The 15,783-nt window shown below is 43.7% G+C and overlaps 1 protein-coding gene across 5 annotated transcripts in view; it reads left to right on the top strand.

Annotated features, from left to right (window-relative positions):
- Window positions 1-15,547, top strand: part of RPN2 (ribophorin II) — a 57,991-nt gene extending 42,444 nt beyond the window's left edge. For 2 of the 5 annotated variants that reach the window (XM_041732649.1, XM_041732647.1), the window contains exons 11-18: window positions 1,458-1,572; window positions 3,906-4,100; window positions 5,545-5,631; window positions 7,080-7,175; window positions 8,963-9,038; window positions 10,628-10,757; window positions 11,806-11,887; window positions 15,214-15,547. In XM_041732649.1, coding sequence (XP_041588583.1) covers window positions 1,458-1,572; window positions 3,906-4,100; window positions 5,545-5,631; window positions 7,080-7,175; window positions 8,963-9,038; window positions 10,628-10,757; window positions 11,806-11,887; window positions 15,214-15,249 — 817 coding nt within the window. In that variant the 3' untranslated portion in view covers window positions 15,250-15,547. Of the gene's footprint in view, window positions 1-1,457; window positions 1,573-3,905; window positions 4,101-5,544; window positions 5,632-7,079; window positions 7,176-8,962; window positions 9,039-10,627; window positions 10,758-11,805; window positions 11,888-12,244; window positions 12,293-15,213 lie in introns of all 5 variants that reach the window. The other 3 variants (XM_041732648.1, XM_041732650.1, XM_041732651.1) reach the window with 3 other exon arrangements.
- The last annotated feature ends 236 nt before the right edge of the window (window positions 15,548-15,783 follow it).

Raw genomic sequence — 15,783 nt, 5'->3', positions numbered from 1 at the left:
CATCTAGACGTCTGGGTATAGTTCTGACCCCAACTTTACTCAACTAGGTGGCTACAGCTTCCAGAGAAAGGAGATGAACCCTCAAAGCCATTATGAAGTTGGGAAATGTTAGCCAGAGCCTAGAAGCTAAGCATTCACTCCTTTGAAGTCGTGTGAAAAGGCTGGGCTTTCTGCCTCTGGCTTAGTTATTTCAGTGACATTGGAGATGAGAGCACTGTGGAGAATCCACCGAAGTAATGTCTGTGAGAGTGCTTTGCAAAGTTTAGTCCTCTATATGGATGAAGAGTTGGTATTACTTATAAGTAAATATAAAGCTTAAGTATAGGGATCCCTGGGTGGCGCAGCGGTTTAGCGCCTGCCTTTGGCCCAGGGTGCGATCCTGGAGACCCGGGATCAAATCCCATGTCAGGCTCCTGGTGCATGGAGCCTGCTTCTCCCTCTGCCTATGTCTCTGCCTCTCTCTCTCTCTCTCTGTGTGACTATCATAAATAAATAAAAATTAAAAAAAAAAAAAGTGGTCTTTTAAAAAAAAAAAACAAAAAAGAGCTTACGTATAATATATAATATATAGCCAGATGTGAGCTCTATAACCATTTGGCTGTTTTATCCCCTGACCATCTTACCTTGCCATCCTGAGATAGTTGTGAAAAGAACAGTTTTTTCATCAAGTCTACCTTTTGAGAAAATGACTTTAAAATCCAATTTCAGGCAGAAAAATGCATTGAAACCGTGTCCAGGAAAAAAATGCAGCATTAAAAAAAGAAAAAAGGGGCAGCCCAGGTGGCTTAGTGGTTTAGTGCCGCCTTCAGCCCAGGGCGTGGTCCTGGAGACCTGGGACCGAGTCCCGCATCAGGCTCCCTGTGTGGAGCCTGCTTCTCCCTCTGCCTGTGTCTCTGCCTCTCTCTATCTCTGTGTCTCTCATGAATAAATAAATTTTTAAAAATCTTTTTAAAAAATAAATAAAAAATAAAAAAATAAAAAGGGATAAATGCGCTTTTTTGCTTTGTGTCTCAAACCCCCTCGTCTCCTGACCTTGCTCACGCATGCTGCCAGCATCAACATGGTGATGATTTCTCCTCGTAGTCTTACTTGCCCACCTCTCCACTCCACTTGCATGCTTGCCTGCAGAGGGACACGTGCACCACCCCCACCCCCCCCCCCCCCCCCGGTGCCAGATGTGGTTGAATGGACATCCTTAAGTCGAATGCCTAGAGCATCTGTATGGAGCATTTCTCCAGACCCCAGTGAGAGTTTATTCTGCTTTCCTCAAGTCCTGGCTCTCTCAGTGCAGTTTGCCCTCCAGCCAAAGACAGCTTCTCTCCTCCTATCTGTCCACAGCAGGAAAGTGTTCCAGTGGGAGAGGGAGGATTAGGCAATGAAGTGCAGTTTGTCTTTATTCTCTTCTCAGAGCTCTGCAGATCCCCTCTGAAGACTTGCTGTATACATGTCTCTTTCAGGGTGACCTACCCAGCGAAAGCCAAGGGCACATTCATCGCAGACAGCCACCAGAACTTTGCTTTGTTCTTCCAGCTGGTAGATGTGAACACTGGTGCTGAACTTACTCCTCACCAGGTCAGGAAAAAGCCCGGGCACTTCTCTTGGCCTGCAACATTAACATTAGCCAGAGTGGTTGGTGTGGTATATACAGTCATGATTCCTGCCTTTGGGTCTTCACTCTGGACTCTTACTGTCCATCACATCCTCCCATATGACACTATTCCCTCGCATACTAGTTGTAACCCTGCACGTGGAAGACACAGTGCTTTTTAAAAGATCAGCTGGCATTGGGAAGATATATTTAAGGCAGATTAGCACTTAATTGAGGCTTTTTTTCTTTCTGAGGGGGAAAAAAACCAGATTGAAATAATTTTAAAAAAAGGAAAACCTAGGCAGTAGGCCCAAAGTATTTTGTTCTGACCACAGCAGAGTTTGTGAGAATCTGAAGAAGAGTCCTTTTAAACTTGTGCCTACCTTGTATTATGAAACCAATAGCTTTCACTTTGGTTTTCCATATATAAAATAATGATAGTTATCATGTAAAAGATTGTCAAATTATAAGGGCATAATTTGGAGAATCTGATATGGCCCCTTGTTTTCTCAGACACCTTTTCCCCCACCTCTGTCACTGAGATTAACTGCTCTCAGCCCTTCCCCATCAATGGCAGTATTATAAGGGGAAATTCGGATAAATACTTAGCTGAAAGACGGGAAAGAGCATGAGACCTAATAGTCTTGGTTTAGGTGCTTTGTAGGAATACTTTCACAAGATCTAGTGGACTTAAGTTCATCCTGAGAAATAGCTTTAAAGCAGATGACTGAGGTGAGTGAATTTACTTGGAAACCTTTTTGCTTTCTGTTTCTTGTAGCTATAACTGCTACACATGTGCCCAGGCCTCATAGTGGCTGCCCTCAGGATCAGTGCCCTGGCACTTGTCTCCTTTCTCCTCTCCACCCTCAGCTCCAGAGAGCTCCAGAGAGTTCCATCAGGGCACTTAGCCATGGCTCACTGACTCTAAGAGCTTCAGCCTCTTAGCATTTGCAGCTCCTTTTCTGAATGACCATTTGCTAGCAAAATGGCACAAGGGAAGAGAGAATGTAAAGAGAAGAAAGGACAAGACTAAATTGGTAGAATAAGGCTAGGGCAGGGAGAGTTAGTAAGAAAGGGTAACTTTAACTAACTCTTGTCCCAGCCAAGATTCTACTTTTGGAACCATGGCATAGAGACCTCCCAGGTAGAGCTGGCATTCTGCAGGTGAGCCTGGCTGCCTCCTGCCCTTGGCTATAGCAGGAGAAAGCAGGAGAAAGATCAGCCATCCGGGCTCCTAAATCCCATTCTTGGCTAAGACTGCCATAGTCAGAATGCTTCACATCTCTGGGCCTTTCCCTAAATACTTTGATGATCATTCTTTGTTGCCCAGATGTAACCAGTAACCAATGGGATTTCTGTGGATCCAGCCCTGAATTGTGTGGCCATGGCAACTCATGTAACCCTCACGCCTTATGATCTGTAAAATGCAATCAATCTATGTGTCTTGTTCAATTCTTCATTTTGAAACACCTGAGAGAAAATCTCTGAGTGTATGTTAAGTTTTGCTGCAGTTCTAATATGCAGAAGCCTTAGTTTCTCATACCCCTGGCAGGATAAGGTGATTAGACTTGTCCCATTGTATTGACGAGAATATCCTCTACTGTTTGTTGACTAGCTAGCACATACCAGGCCCGGCACTACATGCTTTGCATTCATCATTGTGACTCTTCACACCTATACACCACCATCTTTCTCTTGTAAAGGTGAAGAACTCAAGGCCCAAGGAGGTTAAGTAATGTGCTCCCCTGATAAGCAGTGGAGCCAAATCTGTCTGTCTTCAGAGCCTGGGCGCTCTCTGTGACACCAGGCTGCTCTGCTCAGTTAGAACTCTGCCTTGCTATCAATCCCCAAACCTCTTCTACTAAATCTTTAGCTGGAGGCACTAGGAAATTGAAAATGGGCCTCTTACAGTTCCACCTCATTTCCCTTCTTTTCACCCTCTGGTGAAGAAGTTAATTGGGCAGCAAAGTGGCCAAAAGGCTGGCAGGAAGAAGAAATTGAAGCAGCAGCAAAGGGCTTAAATCATCCACAAACTGGGCATTCAGCCTCCAAGTAGTTGAGAATTGGATGGGCCCTTAAGTTAAATTTCTTGTACTAACAAAAAATGAGAAAAAAAAAAAAAAGTGAGTTCTGATCTCTGAGCTGGTAACCAGAGTGGGATGGCCACTCCTTCCTCTCACTTGGGCAGGTCTGGAAGATCCTAGAGCTCCCACTGCGACAAAAAAAGCCAACAGTCTATTGCTTTGTTAATTCAGTGTTGGACACAGAGGGAGTTTTGAAACGATCAGATTAGAGATTGTAGTATTGTTCCATCCAGACATTTGTCCGACTCCATAATCAGAAGACTGGCCAGGAAGTGGTGTTTGTTGCTGAGCCGGACAGCAAGAATGTATACAAGTTTGAACTGGATACCTCCGAGAGGAAGATTGAATTTGACTCTGCGTCTGGCACCTACACTCTCTATCTGATCATCGGAGATGCCACTTTGAAGAACCCCATCCTTTGGAATGTGGTATGTGCCTAAATGCACCTTGACCTAGGCAAGAGTGGCTGTGCCACCAACTCAGGGGCATGGGTGCTTTCCCCTAGCCTTGCCTTTGCAAGGCAACAAATAAGCCTGATGAGGTGAGGGGCCTTGTGTCGTCTTCCACCGGGAGTTTTAGGGGTATGCACATGGCCTGGCACATAGTAGGTGTTTAAGAAATAGTGACTCAGAGAGTGTGAATGAAACCTAAATTTGCCCTTGTGGGTCCTAGTGAATTTCTGTAAAAGATATACTTGAGGGTGGTTCTCATTTTATAGTAAAATGCTATGGGGGAATACATAGATGTAAGAGATAAAGGCCCCAGCTCTTTGAGATATGGTATAGCCTCAGAAAGGGTTGGGAGAGGGTAAGATTTAAATTTTGATGATAATTCAGGATGGTTTACAATAGTTGTGGAATATGCAAGATGTTCATAAACTACTAACCAATGTTTGCATACTGTGTTATAGTTTCCGTACTTCTCCTCACCTACATATCTATCTCACACTTGATTGGTGTGATGAGAGAAAAACTTTTTGAAAGACTGCATTTAAGCTAGGGGTTGAAGAATTGCAAGGATTTATCAGGATAGTATCTGGGGGCTATGAAATGATCATTGGGGAACGGCCTGCAGAATATGCTTTCAGTGAGACCTGAGTGGGTCCATTTTCATGGAGTACCTAAGTCTGGTCAAGAGCAAGAGGCACTAGGGATCCCTGGGTGGCGCAGCGGTTTAGCGCCTGCCTTTGGCCCAGGGCGCGATCCTGGAGACCCGGGATCGAATCCCACGTCGGGCTCCCGGTGCATGGAGCCTGCTTCTCCCTCTGCCTATGTCTCTGCCTCTCTCTCTCTGTGTGACTATCATAAATAAATAAAAATTAAAAAAAAAAAAAAAAAGAGCAAGAGGCACTGAGGTTGGAAAGGTAGCAGAGGCCAAACCACAGGCCTTGAATGCTGGTCACTCGCTCTACCAGACAAAGGGGCAGCTGCATTTCTTTGCATTATAGTCAAAGCATTTTTTTCTTCTCTTGGACTTGGGCTGTTTTTTGTACAAGAGCACATTTTCATTTCTTATCTTTATCTTTTTTTTTCCTGTGACTAAATCACACTTCCCAGGGGCACTGAGCAGTTTCTGATTGCAACTGTAACAGCCTGAATACCAGCTGGGATTTTTGTATTAAGCAGCTCTGTGGGGCTCACCAGACCAGTAGAAAATTGGAACTCATGCTCTAAAAAGCATTTTCAACAAATACTTGTTTTGTTCTTGAAATTTTTACTGCCTCAATTTGTCAGCTAATGGATCAGAAGTGATTGGACTGCTTTGAGCTATTTTCAGTTATGGTCCTGGATGTGAGTTAGAAGATGCTACCCTGCTGATGAGTTTCAGTGCTTCTCTGCCCTGTACCTGTAAAAACTGCCCTTATTTTTTTAGGCTGATGTGGTCATCAAGTTCCCTGAAGAAGATGCTCCATCGACTGTCCTGTCCAAGAACCTTTTCACTCCCAAACAGGAAATTCAGGTATAAGATGCCTAATGGCTCCTGTACTAACGTGGAGGGGAAACATGAAATGGGCAGTAAACCTGGGTGGTGGCTTTAGTCTGGCTGCTTCTTTAGTTTATTCATATGCTATTTTATAGTGTGGGCTTCGCCACCCTGTAAATTACACAGAACCAGTATGAGTCCCATCTTAGAGCTTGGAAAAACAGGCTCAGAGCCCAGCAACCAGCTCCCTGAAAGCTGATAGGTGAACACAAAATCAGAGGCTATTTTTCCTAAGCACCCAGGAGATTCAGCCTTACAGTGGCTGCTTGAGAGCTACAGCATGGGTGGTTTGGCTTCCTTGCTCTCTGCTTCTGCACAGATCAGGGCTATTGGAGCCTCTAGGTGGAAAGCTCACCTCGGCAGGACAGGGCTTTTCTCCCCCAGGTAAATCTCCCTTCAGAGATTCACCTTCTGTGCACACAGCTAGCAATCCCTGCCCAGCTCAGCTCACAGGACTGTTGTGAGAATCAAAATAGGTAACCAAAAAAGGAAAGAAAGGCTTTGAAAAGTTTCTAAAATGTTTTACAAAATAAACATAGTATTTGTTAAGCAGTTTGAGTCACTGGACAGTTTCTCAGAAAAAAACAAAGAAATATCAGAACAATGCTTGCCCAGCTTTCTGGTTCAATTCCAGAAGTCAGGCAGAACAAGGAAGGGAGAAGATTTATTTAGGGCTTCCTTAGAGCCATGGACTGGATGCAGAAGGGGTGGTTTATGGTTGGAATCATCCACAGTGAGGCTCTTTTAAATGGTAAAGAAGAGTGAGGTTACCCCCAGTTAGCTAACTGAAATGGGGCAGCAGGATATTATAGTGCCACCTTAGGAACCCAGAAGCATTATGAAATCCAGAGTTCTGCCTTGGATATATATCACCTAAACCATCCATATACCTAGGCACCATTTTAATTTTTTTTAAGGTTTTTATTTATTTATTTGAGAGGAAGAGAGAGATCACAAGTAGGGGGAAGGGCAGAGGGACAAGCAGACTCCTCACTGAGTAGGGAGCTTGATGCAGGGCTTGATCCCAGGACCCTGAGATTATGACCTGAGCTGAAGTCAAACACTTAACCAACTGAACCACTGAAGTGCTCTCCCTGCCCCCAGACACCCTCTTTGACGCTAGGCAAGTGCCATTGGATAGGTTGTATTTTCTAACCTCTAAATGGCATTGAGTCTTTGAGGGGAAAATGAGAGTTGAGCAAGTAGTGAGCTGGCACTGGTGTCTTCAGAAGAAGACTTCTTGGATTAGAAGCTACTATTGAGAAGGAGCAAAAGGCCAAGTGTCCACTCACTGCTTGGAGTGTTTAGCCTCTGGGAAGCATTTCTTTTTGACTGTCATTGGCATTTTGGTCCCTGGTATACATGGCAGCCCCTGCTGGGAAGGGCACATTCTTAAACATTCTTGGTATGTCTTCTTTTGGCAGCACCTGTTCCGAGAGCCTGAGAAGAGGCCCCCCACAGTGGTGTCCAATACATTCACTGCCCTGATCCTCTCGCCCTTGCTCCTGCTCTTTGCTCTGGTGAGTAGCTGTAATTAGCATGGGCAGCGTGTGTCTGGCGCCAGACTCAGCAGATGTAGCTGTTCTAAAGGAGGCATTGTGCTTTGGCCTGAGCACAGCTCCAAAGGGGTCCAGCAGCTGTGACCTGAACCGATGGTCAAAAATTTTAGAATAACTAAAATTCCCCATGATGGGGGAACAGCCAAATAAACTGAACCATTAATGAGGGGTGTGAGAAAGTACCTAATAGCTACTAAAAATGATAAAAGTATACAGAATAGGATGCTCTGTAGGAGTGTTCAGATGAGGTCAAGTGTGAAAAAAGCAAGGCCCAATGCTGATACCTATATAAAAACAGGGTACAGAGGCTGTACATTTAAGCTTTTGGAGCCTAACACTATAAACAAACCAAAGTCCTCATAAAAGCTAGTGTTAAGTAAATTATGGTCTCATAAGATAGAATAATATGCAAGTTTACTAAAAGAATATAGATTTAGGGCAGCCCAGGTGGCTCAGCAGTTTAGCACTGCCTTCAGCCCAGGGTGTGATCCTGGAGATCCGGGATCGAGTCCCACATCGGGCTCCCTGCATGGAGCCTGCTTCTCCCTATGCCTGTGTCTCTGCCTCTCTTTCTCTCTCTATGTCTCTCATGAATAAATAAAATAAATAAATAAATAAATAAATAAATAAATAAATAAATAATTAAAATCTTAAAAAAATATATATATAGATTTATATGCTGGTATGACAAGATTGCAATGATGTCTTACTGAGTGAAGCAGGCCAGAGGTAGCATAGTATGTATGATCCTCTGTGTAAAAGCCTTAAAAAGGCATTGTTTGTTAGTGTTGGTCACCTCTAAGGAGAGAACCTTTTAGGAAGTATAAAGGAAATTTTTATACTTTAATATACTGTTTGAATTTTTTTTAACCGATTTTGTTTCTTTGTTTCACTTTTTAAATTATAAGATGCATATCCTCAAAGTGCAGAGAATTTTGAGACCTGCATGGAAAACTTATTAAATCTTACTTTTGGAAAGTTAGTTGCCTGTGTTCCTAATTTATTCATTGATTTTTTTTTTTTTTAAGATTTTATTTATTTATTCATGAGACACACAGAGAGAAAGAGAGGCAGAGACACAGGCAGAGGGAGAAGCAGGCTCCATTCAGGGAGCCCGATGTGGGACTCGATTGCAGGACTCCAGAATCACACCCTGGGCTGAAGGCAGCGCTAAACCACTGAGCCGCCCAGGCTGCCCATTCATTGATTTTAGTAAAGGAGTTATTGGTCAGTCTAAATCTAAAAGTCATGGCACAATGTTTCAGCAACCAGATGTTGGATAGGTGCACCTGTTCTCATATTTGAGTGGGGCGAATTTCAAAAGGCATGGAACCCAGAGCAAGAGTATGCACCCTGCCGGCTGCCAGGGGGCTTATCTTACCAGTACTTAGAAGAATTAGGCCAAGTGCCAGTGACTTCATAAATGTGGTCTTTGACCTTTCAGCTTCGTGATTTCACCTGCTTTAAAATAGAAAAGTTTGCTGTCATTAAAAAGGATGTTCAGGTTTGAGTTACCAAAGCACATTTGAAAGTAGGTGTTGGAATGCCTTTCTAAAGAGAAAAGGGAACAGTTTTTTCCTGAGGACTTATAATAGGGTGGTTGTCACTTGGAAACATTTCCTGTCCTTCAAGTATGCATGAACTTTTAAGCCCTTGGGGCTGTTCATTGGATTAACATTGACGTGGCATGCGTTGCCTTCCCTTTCAAGTTCTAATGTCTTTTTAATTTATTTCTCCCCATCATTCAGTGGATCCGGATTGGTGCCAATGTCTCTAACTTCACTTTTGCTCCAAGCACTATCATCTTTCACTTGGGACATGCTGGTAAGCACCCAGGCTGCTAATTCCATTTAACCTCCTCTGACATTTCGCCTGCCCACGCAAAAGCCCTGTTAAGTAGACCCACAACCTATTAAGTATAATGACTTAATAGCATAACATTTCCCTCTTCCTCCTGGCCTTTTAGGACAGTTAATATGATGATAAACCTGTTTGGTCCATCAGCTTAGAACAGCTGTCATTATATTGGGTTTCATTGTGGTAGGCTGCTGTTGGCTGGCCGTTTACCCCTACTTAATAGCCCTGTTCATTTCCAGAGATTACTCACTTATCGTATCTTTACATTGAGCCATCTTCCTGGATGAAGAGCATTAAGGCAGTTTCCAAAGGTTATCTTTCCCCACTGTATCGATCTTCACATTTGCTGGCGGCTGTGTCTGGACTGTAATAGAAAACACTTTCTTCCACAATTGGACACACTGTTCTGCATTGTTTTCTTAGGAACTCCGTACCTAAACATAACAAGACTGTAAATTCACAAATGAGCTAAACATTTCAGAGACGTTTGAGCCTGTTGGATCTGTGATGCCTTGCATTTCACTGAGACATCAATATTATTTTCTGATTTCATTTATTCTTTCAGGCGTAACTGTCTGTGTGTCCATAGTGTGCAGAGTCTGTAGGGGTCCACAGATGAATCACTTAAAATTCTAGGCAAATGTGTGTCTGTGTTTTTCTGGGGAAGGAAGGAGTCCATAACTTTGATCAGATTCTCACAGTGGTCCATGACCTCAGAAATGGTTAAGAACCCCTGCTGTAGTTCATCCGTCATCCTTCTGGGCAAAATTGACAGGCTGACCTTTCTCTCCAGCCCAGTTACTGGATTTGAGTGATAGCCCTCCAGAGTCAGGCTGAGAACAAAACCTGCATATAAATTTGTTTAGAGCCATGACTTTTCTTGCCAGATTGCTTTTTGTGCACATTCCCTCATTTGATTTTCATCACAATCCTGATGGGAGTGCCCAAGGCAGGAATTATGACCCCATTTGCCAAGTGAGAGAATCTTGGCTCAGAGAAATGGAAGTGGCTAGGATGTGCAGAGTCTGGACCAGAACCCACAGCTCCCAGTGCCCAGACCCGAGCCCTTGTTACCTGCTCTTCCTCCCCAGTGTTCCTTGCTTCCTTCCTACTCACTCACATTAACAAAATGCCCTTAACCATTTTTTGTAATAGAAAGGAAATTACTCATTTATCGAATCCTTCATGCTTTCATTCAGAATTTGAAAAATAAAATGAATCCTTAATCTAATAGGGCAGTCATGTTTTTTAAAAAAAAAAACAAAAACAAAAGACAAAAATAAAATTTAGGTAAGACCAATGTGAGCTGGAACATGAAACTATCTTAACAAGATAGTTAAAGTAGCTGAGGTCTGATTTTTTACCTCTGGATTTTTTGGTAGCCAAGGTAAGTATATTGAGTTACTTATTTTCTGGCATTGGATAAAAGGAATAAAACAAGAAGTGTCTAGAAACAGAGACTTCAGAATCCAGTAGTTATTGTTCCTAACTGTCCTCTGCCCCAGGCCATTGTCACTGTTTCATTTAATTGGCTATCATGACATCTGTTCCTGCAGCGATGCTGGGGCTCATGTATGTCTATTGGACTCAGCTCAACATGTTCCAGACCCTGAAGTACCTGGCCATCTTGGGCAGTGTGACGTTTCTGGCTGGCAATCGGATGCTGGCCCAGCAGGCAATCAAGAGGTAAGGCTGGGGATGGGCCAGGGACTCATAGTGGGATTAGAAATATTTTTGTCAGCTCTGCTCACCCAGCTCTTTGAACAAGGGTATGTGGCAGAATGATGCCCAACCTTAGGGTCAAGTGTGACACCTTAATCCAGCCTTTTAAGTCCAAAAAGGGCCTTGGTGATCAGCGTTAAGTATATTAAAGCCACAGTGATTCATGCCCTGACACATTAGAACAAGAAAAGGAAATAATTGCTTTATGAAGATTAAAATGGATTAGAACACATGTGACAGAAGATTGTCCTTACTGCACTGGCTGTATAAAACTGTTTTCCTCTATTGCCACAGAGAATCCTATTCTTAGGATTGCCTTCCTCTTAGGCCCCAGGAGTTACTCCTCTGTAACCCCTAACAGACTCACGGAGCTTTTCCTCCTAAGAGTGAGGTCCGCTGGTCCCACCGCCTCCCCAGACAACCTTAGGTTCACACAAACGGTCAGATCTCAACACACCAGCAGCTTGCTGGCAGCCTGACTTTCAAACCTGGATTAGAGGCAAATTTAAATGTCAAAGGTGTTTCTCACTGGTTTGACTTTCTTAGGTCTTGGGTGATTTCAACCACATAAAGGTTGATAAGAAAAGGTCAGAGTTGCTTCTGCCTTTGGAAGTTAACATTTTCAGATGTGCCCTGCTTTCTCCTCTCCAAGACTCTTGCTGTAAGAATATAACTTTATTGTGTGCCCTCTAGCATGGCTGCCAATTAAGTTGGTCAGATCAGAGAGGCTTTCTCAGAGACCCATTAGTAGATGGGAGAGCCACGTGTCTCATCCCTGCCAGAGTCTCCATTGTGAGCTTTCTGAGTGCCTTGCCTTGGAGACTGGTCCCAACGCGCTCCCTCACTTCCCCGTCGTAATCCACATTCCACCAGAGCTTCCCTTAGCACCGGCAGTGGCAGCTGGTTTATTTCTCTGCCCTCTAGCAGCCTTAACTTGGCAGCTGTGCATTGCATCTGAGAAAGAGCCAGGGATTCAGCTGTTTTTTTCTAAGCAGAGCCCTATTCCTTGCAGCAGCCAGTCCAGGCCCCAGGGAGCCAAAAGGCTGTGTTCTTTCTGGAAGTTGCCACACAAGATGAACAAAATCAAGGGGAAGGTGAGGTAGATTTAAATCCTGCTTAGCAAGAGTTCCTAATCTGGAATCCTAAAATTGTGTACATTTTCTGAGGAGAGAGACCATGAATGGTTCTCATCCCTTCTCTAGCAGGCATGCGTGCGTGTGCATGTGTGTGTGTGCGCACACCCCCACAGCCCCCCCACACACACTCCTAATACAGAAAGTTAAAGCCCATTCTTCTGTTACTGTCTTTGTGAGTCCTAGAACAAACTCTGCCACTGGGGAAATCTTATTGACTAATGGAAGCTCTGGTTGGGTGTTTACCTTTTCTTTTCTCAAGCTGATTTCTCTTCCCACTGTCCTTTCTTGATTCTCAAACCATCTTTCCTTTGGCAGGATCGCTGCAGAGCAGAGCAGTAGATTGGCAAAATATAGGACACTACGGTAAAGATGAAGGGTGGACTCATCCCAGAAGCAGGGTTCCTTTCCCATCTTGCCCACCTCGTGCATGTCAGTTGTTTATCTGATTTTCAGCCCACTCATTCCTCTCCACCTTCCCCAAGGCAAAGCTGAATTCTGGGGCCATTTTCCAACATGTTGGACCAGGGTATGACTGGACCAGAGCAAAAACCAAAGGTCCCTGAGTTAGCCCAAATGATGGGGTAACTTTGACCTGGCTTTGACTACATTAGACTCCATCCTCTCTTATTTCCATGGGGTATTTTATAAACAGCAGCTTCTTTCTATGTTTATAGGAGAGCAGAGTTACGGATAAGACAGATGCAACCGTGGACTTCTTGAATAGGGACCCCATTCAAAACATCTAAATTCATTAAGTGATGGTCCCATGGCAAATCCTGGCACACCTTGTCACTGTTTCCAGGCCTTTTTGTAACACTAATCTTTGGGCCAAACAGTGTGATTTGAAGGACTGTTGGCCATAACTCAAAGCCAGCATCAGAACTCTGGTTCTTAGAGCTCAGGGTGTAGCTCAGGGCTACTCCCTGTGTGGCTAAAATGTCAAGTGAAATATCACCCATTCTCCTCGGGATTAATCCTGGGGTGAGGATGGAAGTGGAGGCAAGGTGAAGGGACAGAAGGAGAGTGAATGTCTGGCTCATTGATCAGCTCCTCTAGACTAGGGATCAGCAAAAGTTTTCTGGAAAGATAGTATTTTAGGCTTTGCAGACCATATGGCCTCTATCACAGCTACTGAACTCTGCCACTGTTAGGCAAAAGTAGCTGTAGGCTACATAAATAAGTGTGGCTGTGTTCCAATAAAACTTGTTTTTTTTTTAAAGATGATATTTATTTGAGAAAGAGAGAAAGCATGAGCACAAGTGTGGGGAGGGGCAGAGGGCTAGGGACTAGGAAATTCCATGTTGAGCAAGGAATGCTTGAGGCTTGATCCCAGGACCCTGAAATCATGACCTGAGCTGAAACCAAGAATCAAACACTTAACTGACTGAGCCACCTGGGTGCCGGCCCCCCACCACCACCATTAAAACTTTATTTACAGAAACAGGTGGTGGGCTGGATTTGGCCCTTGGGGCATCTTTTGCTGACACCTGTACTAGGCCAACAAAGAGAAAAGGGAGGTATTTGAGTTTTCAAGTCATGTTCCCTGATCTCTAGCCTTGGAAATAGCTTTTCCTGCCAAAGCAACAGAGCCATCTAATTTTTAATCATCTGCAAATCGGAGAGATCAACAAAAGCATAGAATGTAGAACCTTTCCACTGATGTGTGAGCATAAGCTGGCACATCTAATACTCAACACAGGAAAACTACATTTGTCTTGGTTTTGTTTTTTCAGGTTTAATTGAGGTATGATTTATATCCAGTAACATTCACCCTTTTTGTGTATAGTCTGTGAATCTTGACAAATTTGTATAGTCATGTAAACACCACCTCAGTCAAGATACAGACTATATTTCCATACTCTAGAAATTCCCCCTATGTAGTCAGTTCTTAGTCTCCACCCCCATTCCCTAACATACCCGATTGATTTTGTCCTGAATTATAGTTGCTCTGAAATTTCACTTTCAAACTAGTCCTTCCTGCTAAATATTGAGCTCTTTAATTCTTTAAAATAACTCTGGATTGACTTTTCTTCTTGCTATTTAGATAGTCTACCCTCACGTTGCTGCTACCCCCAAATCACACTGCTTAAGAGAGAGGAAAGATGCTTGATCATATGGACATTTGGGACGTCCAGAGGTTGGGACCTAGTAACCTAAAGGAAAGTGCTAAGTGCTTTTGATCCAAGGACAGACATTGATTTGATTAGGTCTGATAACGGGTATGATTTCTTAGCCAAGATGGTGGCTTGGGAGCCACTACCCTTTCAGCTCTTCTTACTTTATACTCATGCTGTCCTCTGTGCATGCACATTTCAGAGCATGCAGATTTTAGCATACCTGGGAACCTCTGGGTGTCAGCAGGGAATTAACAGCACTCCCTTCAACCTCAGGATTAGTTTTGTGCCTGTGTATGCCCCCCAGAACTATTGACTAATTGGTTTGGAGCCTGCCATTCTGTAAGACTGCGTCGCCATCACGTCAGCCCTCAGCACTGGGTATAACTACCTGCTCAGGACGGCATGTATGTCACTGCCTCTACTTGCTGGAGCTGTAGAATCACTCATTTCCTGCTTCACCCTCCTGGTTGCACAGCTGCCGTCCCGGTTGTCACTTTCGTTCTGTGTTTCCCCATCAGTTCTCAGAGTCTAGGGAAGGACAGCCATGGGGAAGGAAGGGATAAAGAGATTGAAAGGTTTTTATCCTCTCTTAAAATTTTTCTGTGAGCCAAGTCCCATTTTTGAGAATCATGTTTAGGTTTAGATGCTGAGACTGACCGTTGGCAAGACTGTGACAGGAGTCTTGCCTGGCCGGAGTATGGTGCAGGCCAGAATGCCGTCTTCCAAGCTCCATGAGGGCCCTGGGCTGCTTGGCGGATCTGGAGTCTGGGAGATTGGAGATAAACATTCTTCAAGCTTTCCTTTTTCTTCCCCTAGTTGAAATTTACATTTTTTGGCCTTGTATTGTGAGAGGTGTGCCTGGAATTCCCTCATCTCAGAGCTCCATATGCCACTTTTTTTCTTAGTTGTCAGGTTTTTGTCATTGTTTTTTATTTAAGTTGTCATCAACTCAGTTGTCATCTGCTGTAGTTAGAACTAGCTGTCTCACAACTTCTTGTGAGATGAGATAGGGCATAAATAAATAGAATTAGTAGATAAATTATTATTCTTATGTAAGTGAGATCTTATAAATGGCAGAGGACCTTGGTCCCTCTGTTGTTACCAGTTAGGAACTATAACAGTAAATTGGAACCTTCAGTAATTCTGTTTGTCCCCATTTTCTTTCAGAACAGCACACTAGTGCCAGAAAGGAGGAAGGAATGAATGAAAGCCAAAGTGAATATGAATATCCAGAAAAGGAGTCAAGAACAATTCACAGTTTGTAAAGAGAAACGAAAATTTATTTAAACAAAAAAGTCAGAATTGTGGTTACACTTTTGCTTGTTGTTTTTTTTCTATTTCCCCAACACAGAGTGAATACCTATGAGCCCCAATACTCCGTTTCTTTGGCATGGTGTCCTAGCCAGATGCTGTGAATATTCCTAACTTAGCTGCCAGCTGTTGCATTTGAAAAGTTGAAATTTGTAATTAGTCTGTTTTGGAATAAAGAGAGTAACAGGAAGAGGAGCCTGATTGAGAGTTTCTTCTGGTACTTTGGGGCTGGTGGGATCCATGAGGACTTCGTTGGGAAGTACTGTTGACACCGTGGCCAGGGTGTTTCCCCAGGCTTTCTTACATTGGTCCTTCTTGCTTCATTCCTTCTTGAATTACCTGAAAAATGGACATCCTTTCTTCTCCAGCAGTGGGCACCATCTGTCTATAAAGGAGCCCTGTTGGTATCTGAAGGCCCCTCTGCTT

Source organism: Vulpes lagopus, chromosome 18 (assembly GCF_018345385.1).
Source record: "Vulpes lagopus strain Blue_001 chromosome 18, ASM1834538v1, whole genome shotgun sequence".
Lineage (NCBI taxonomy): Eukaryota > Metazoa > Chordata > Mammalia > Carnivora > Canidae > Vulpes > Vulpes lagopus.
Note: the sequence above shows the minus strand (reverse complement) of the source record. Positions and strands in the feature narration are given on the sequence as shown.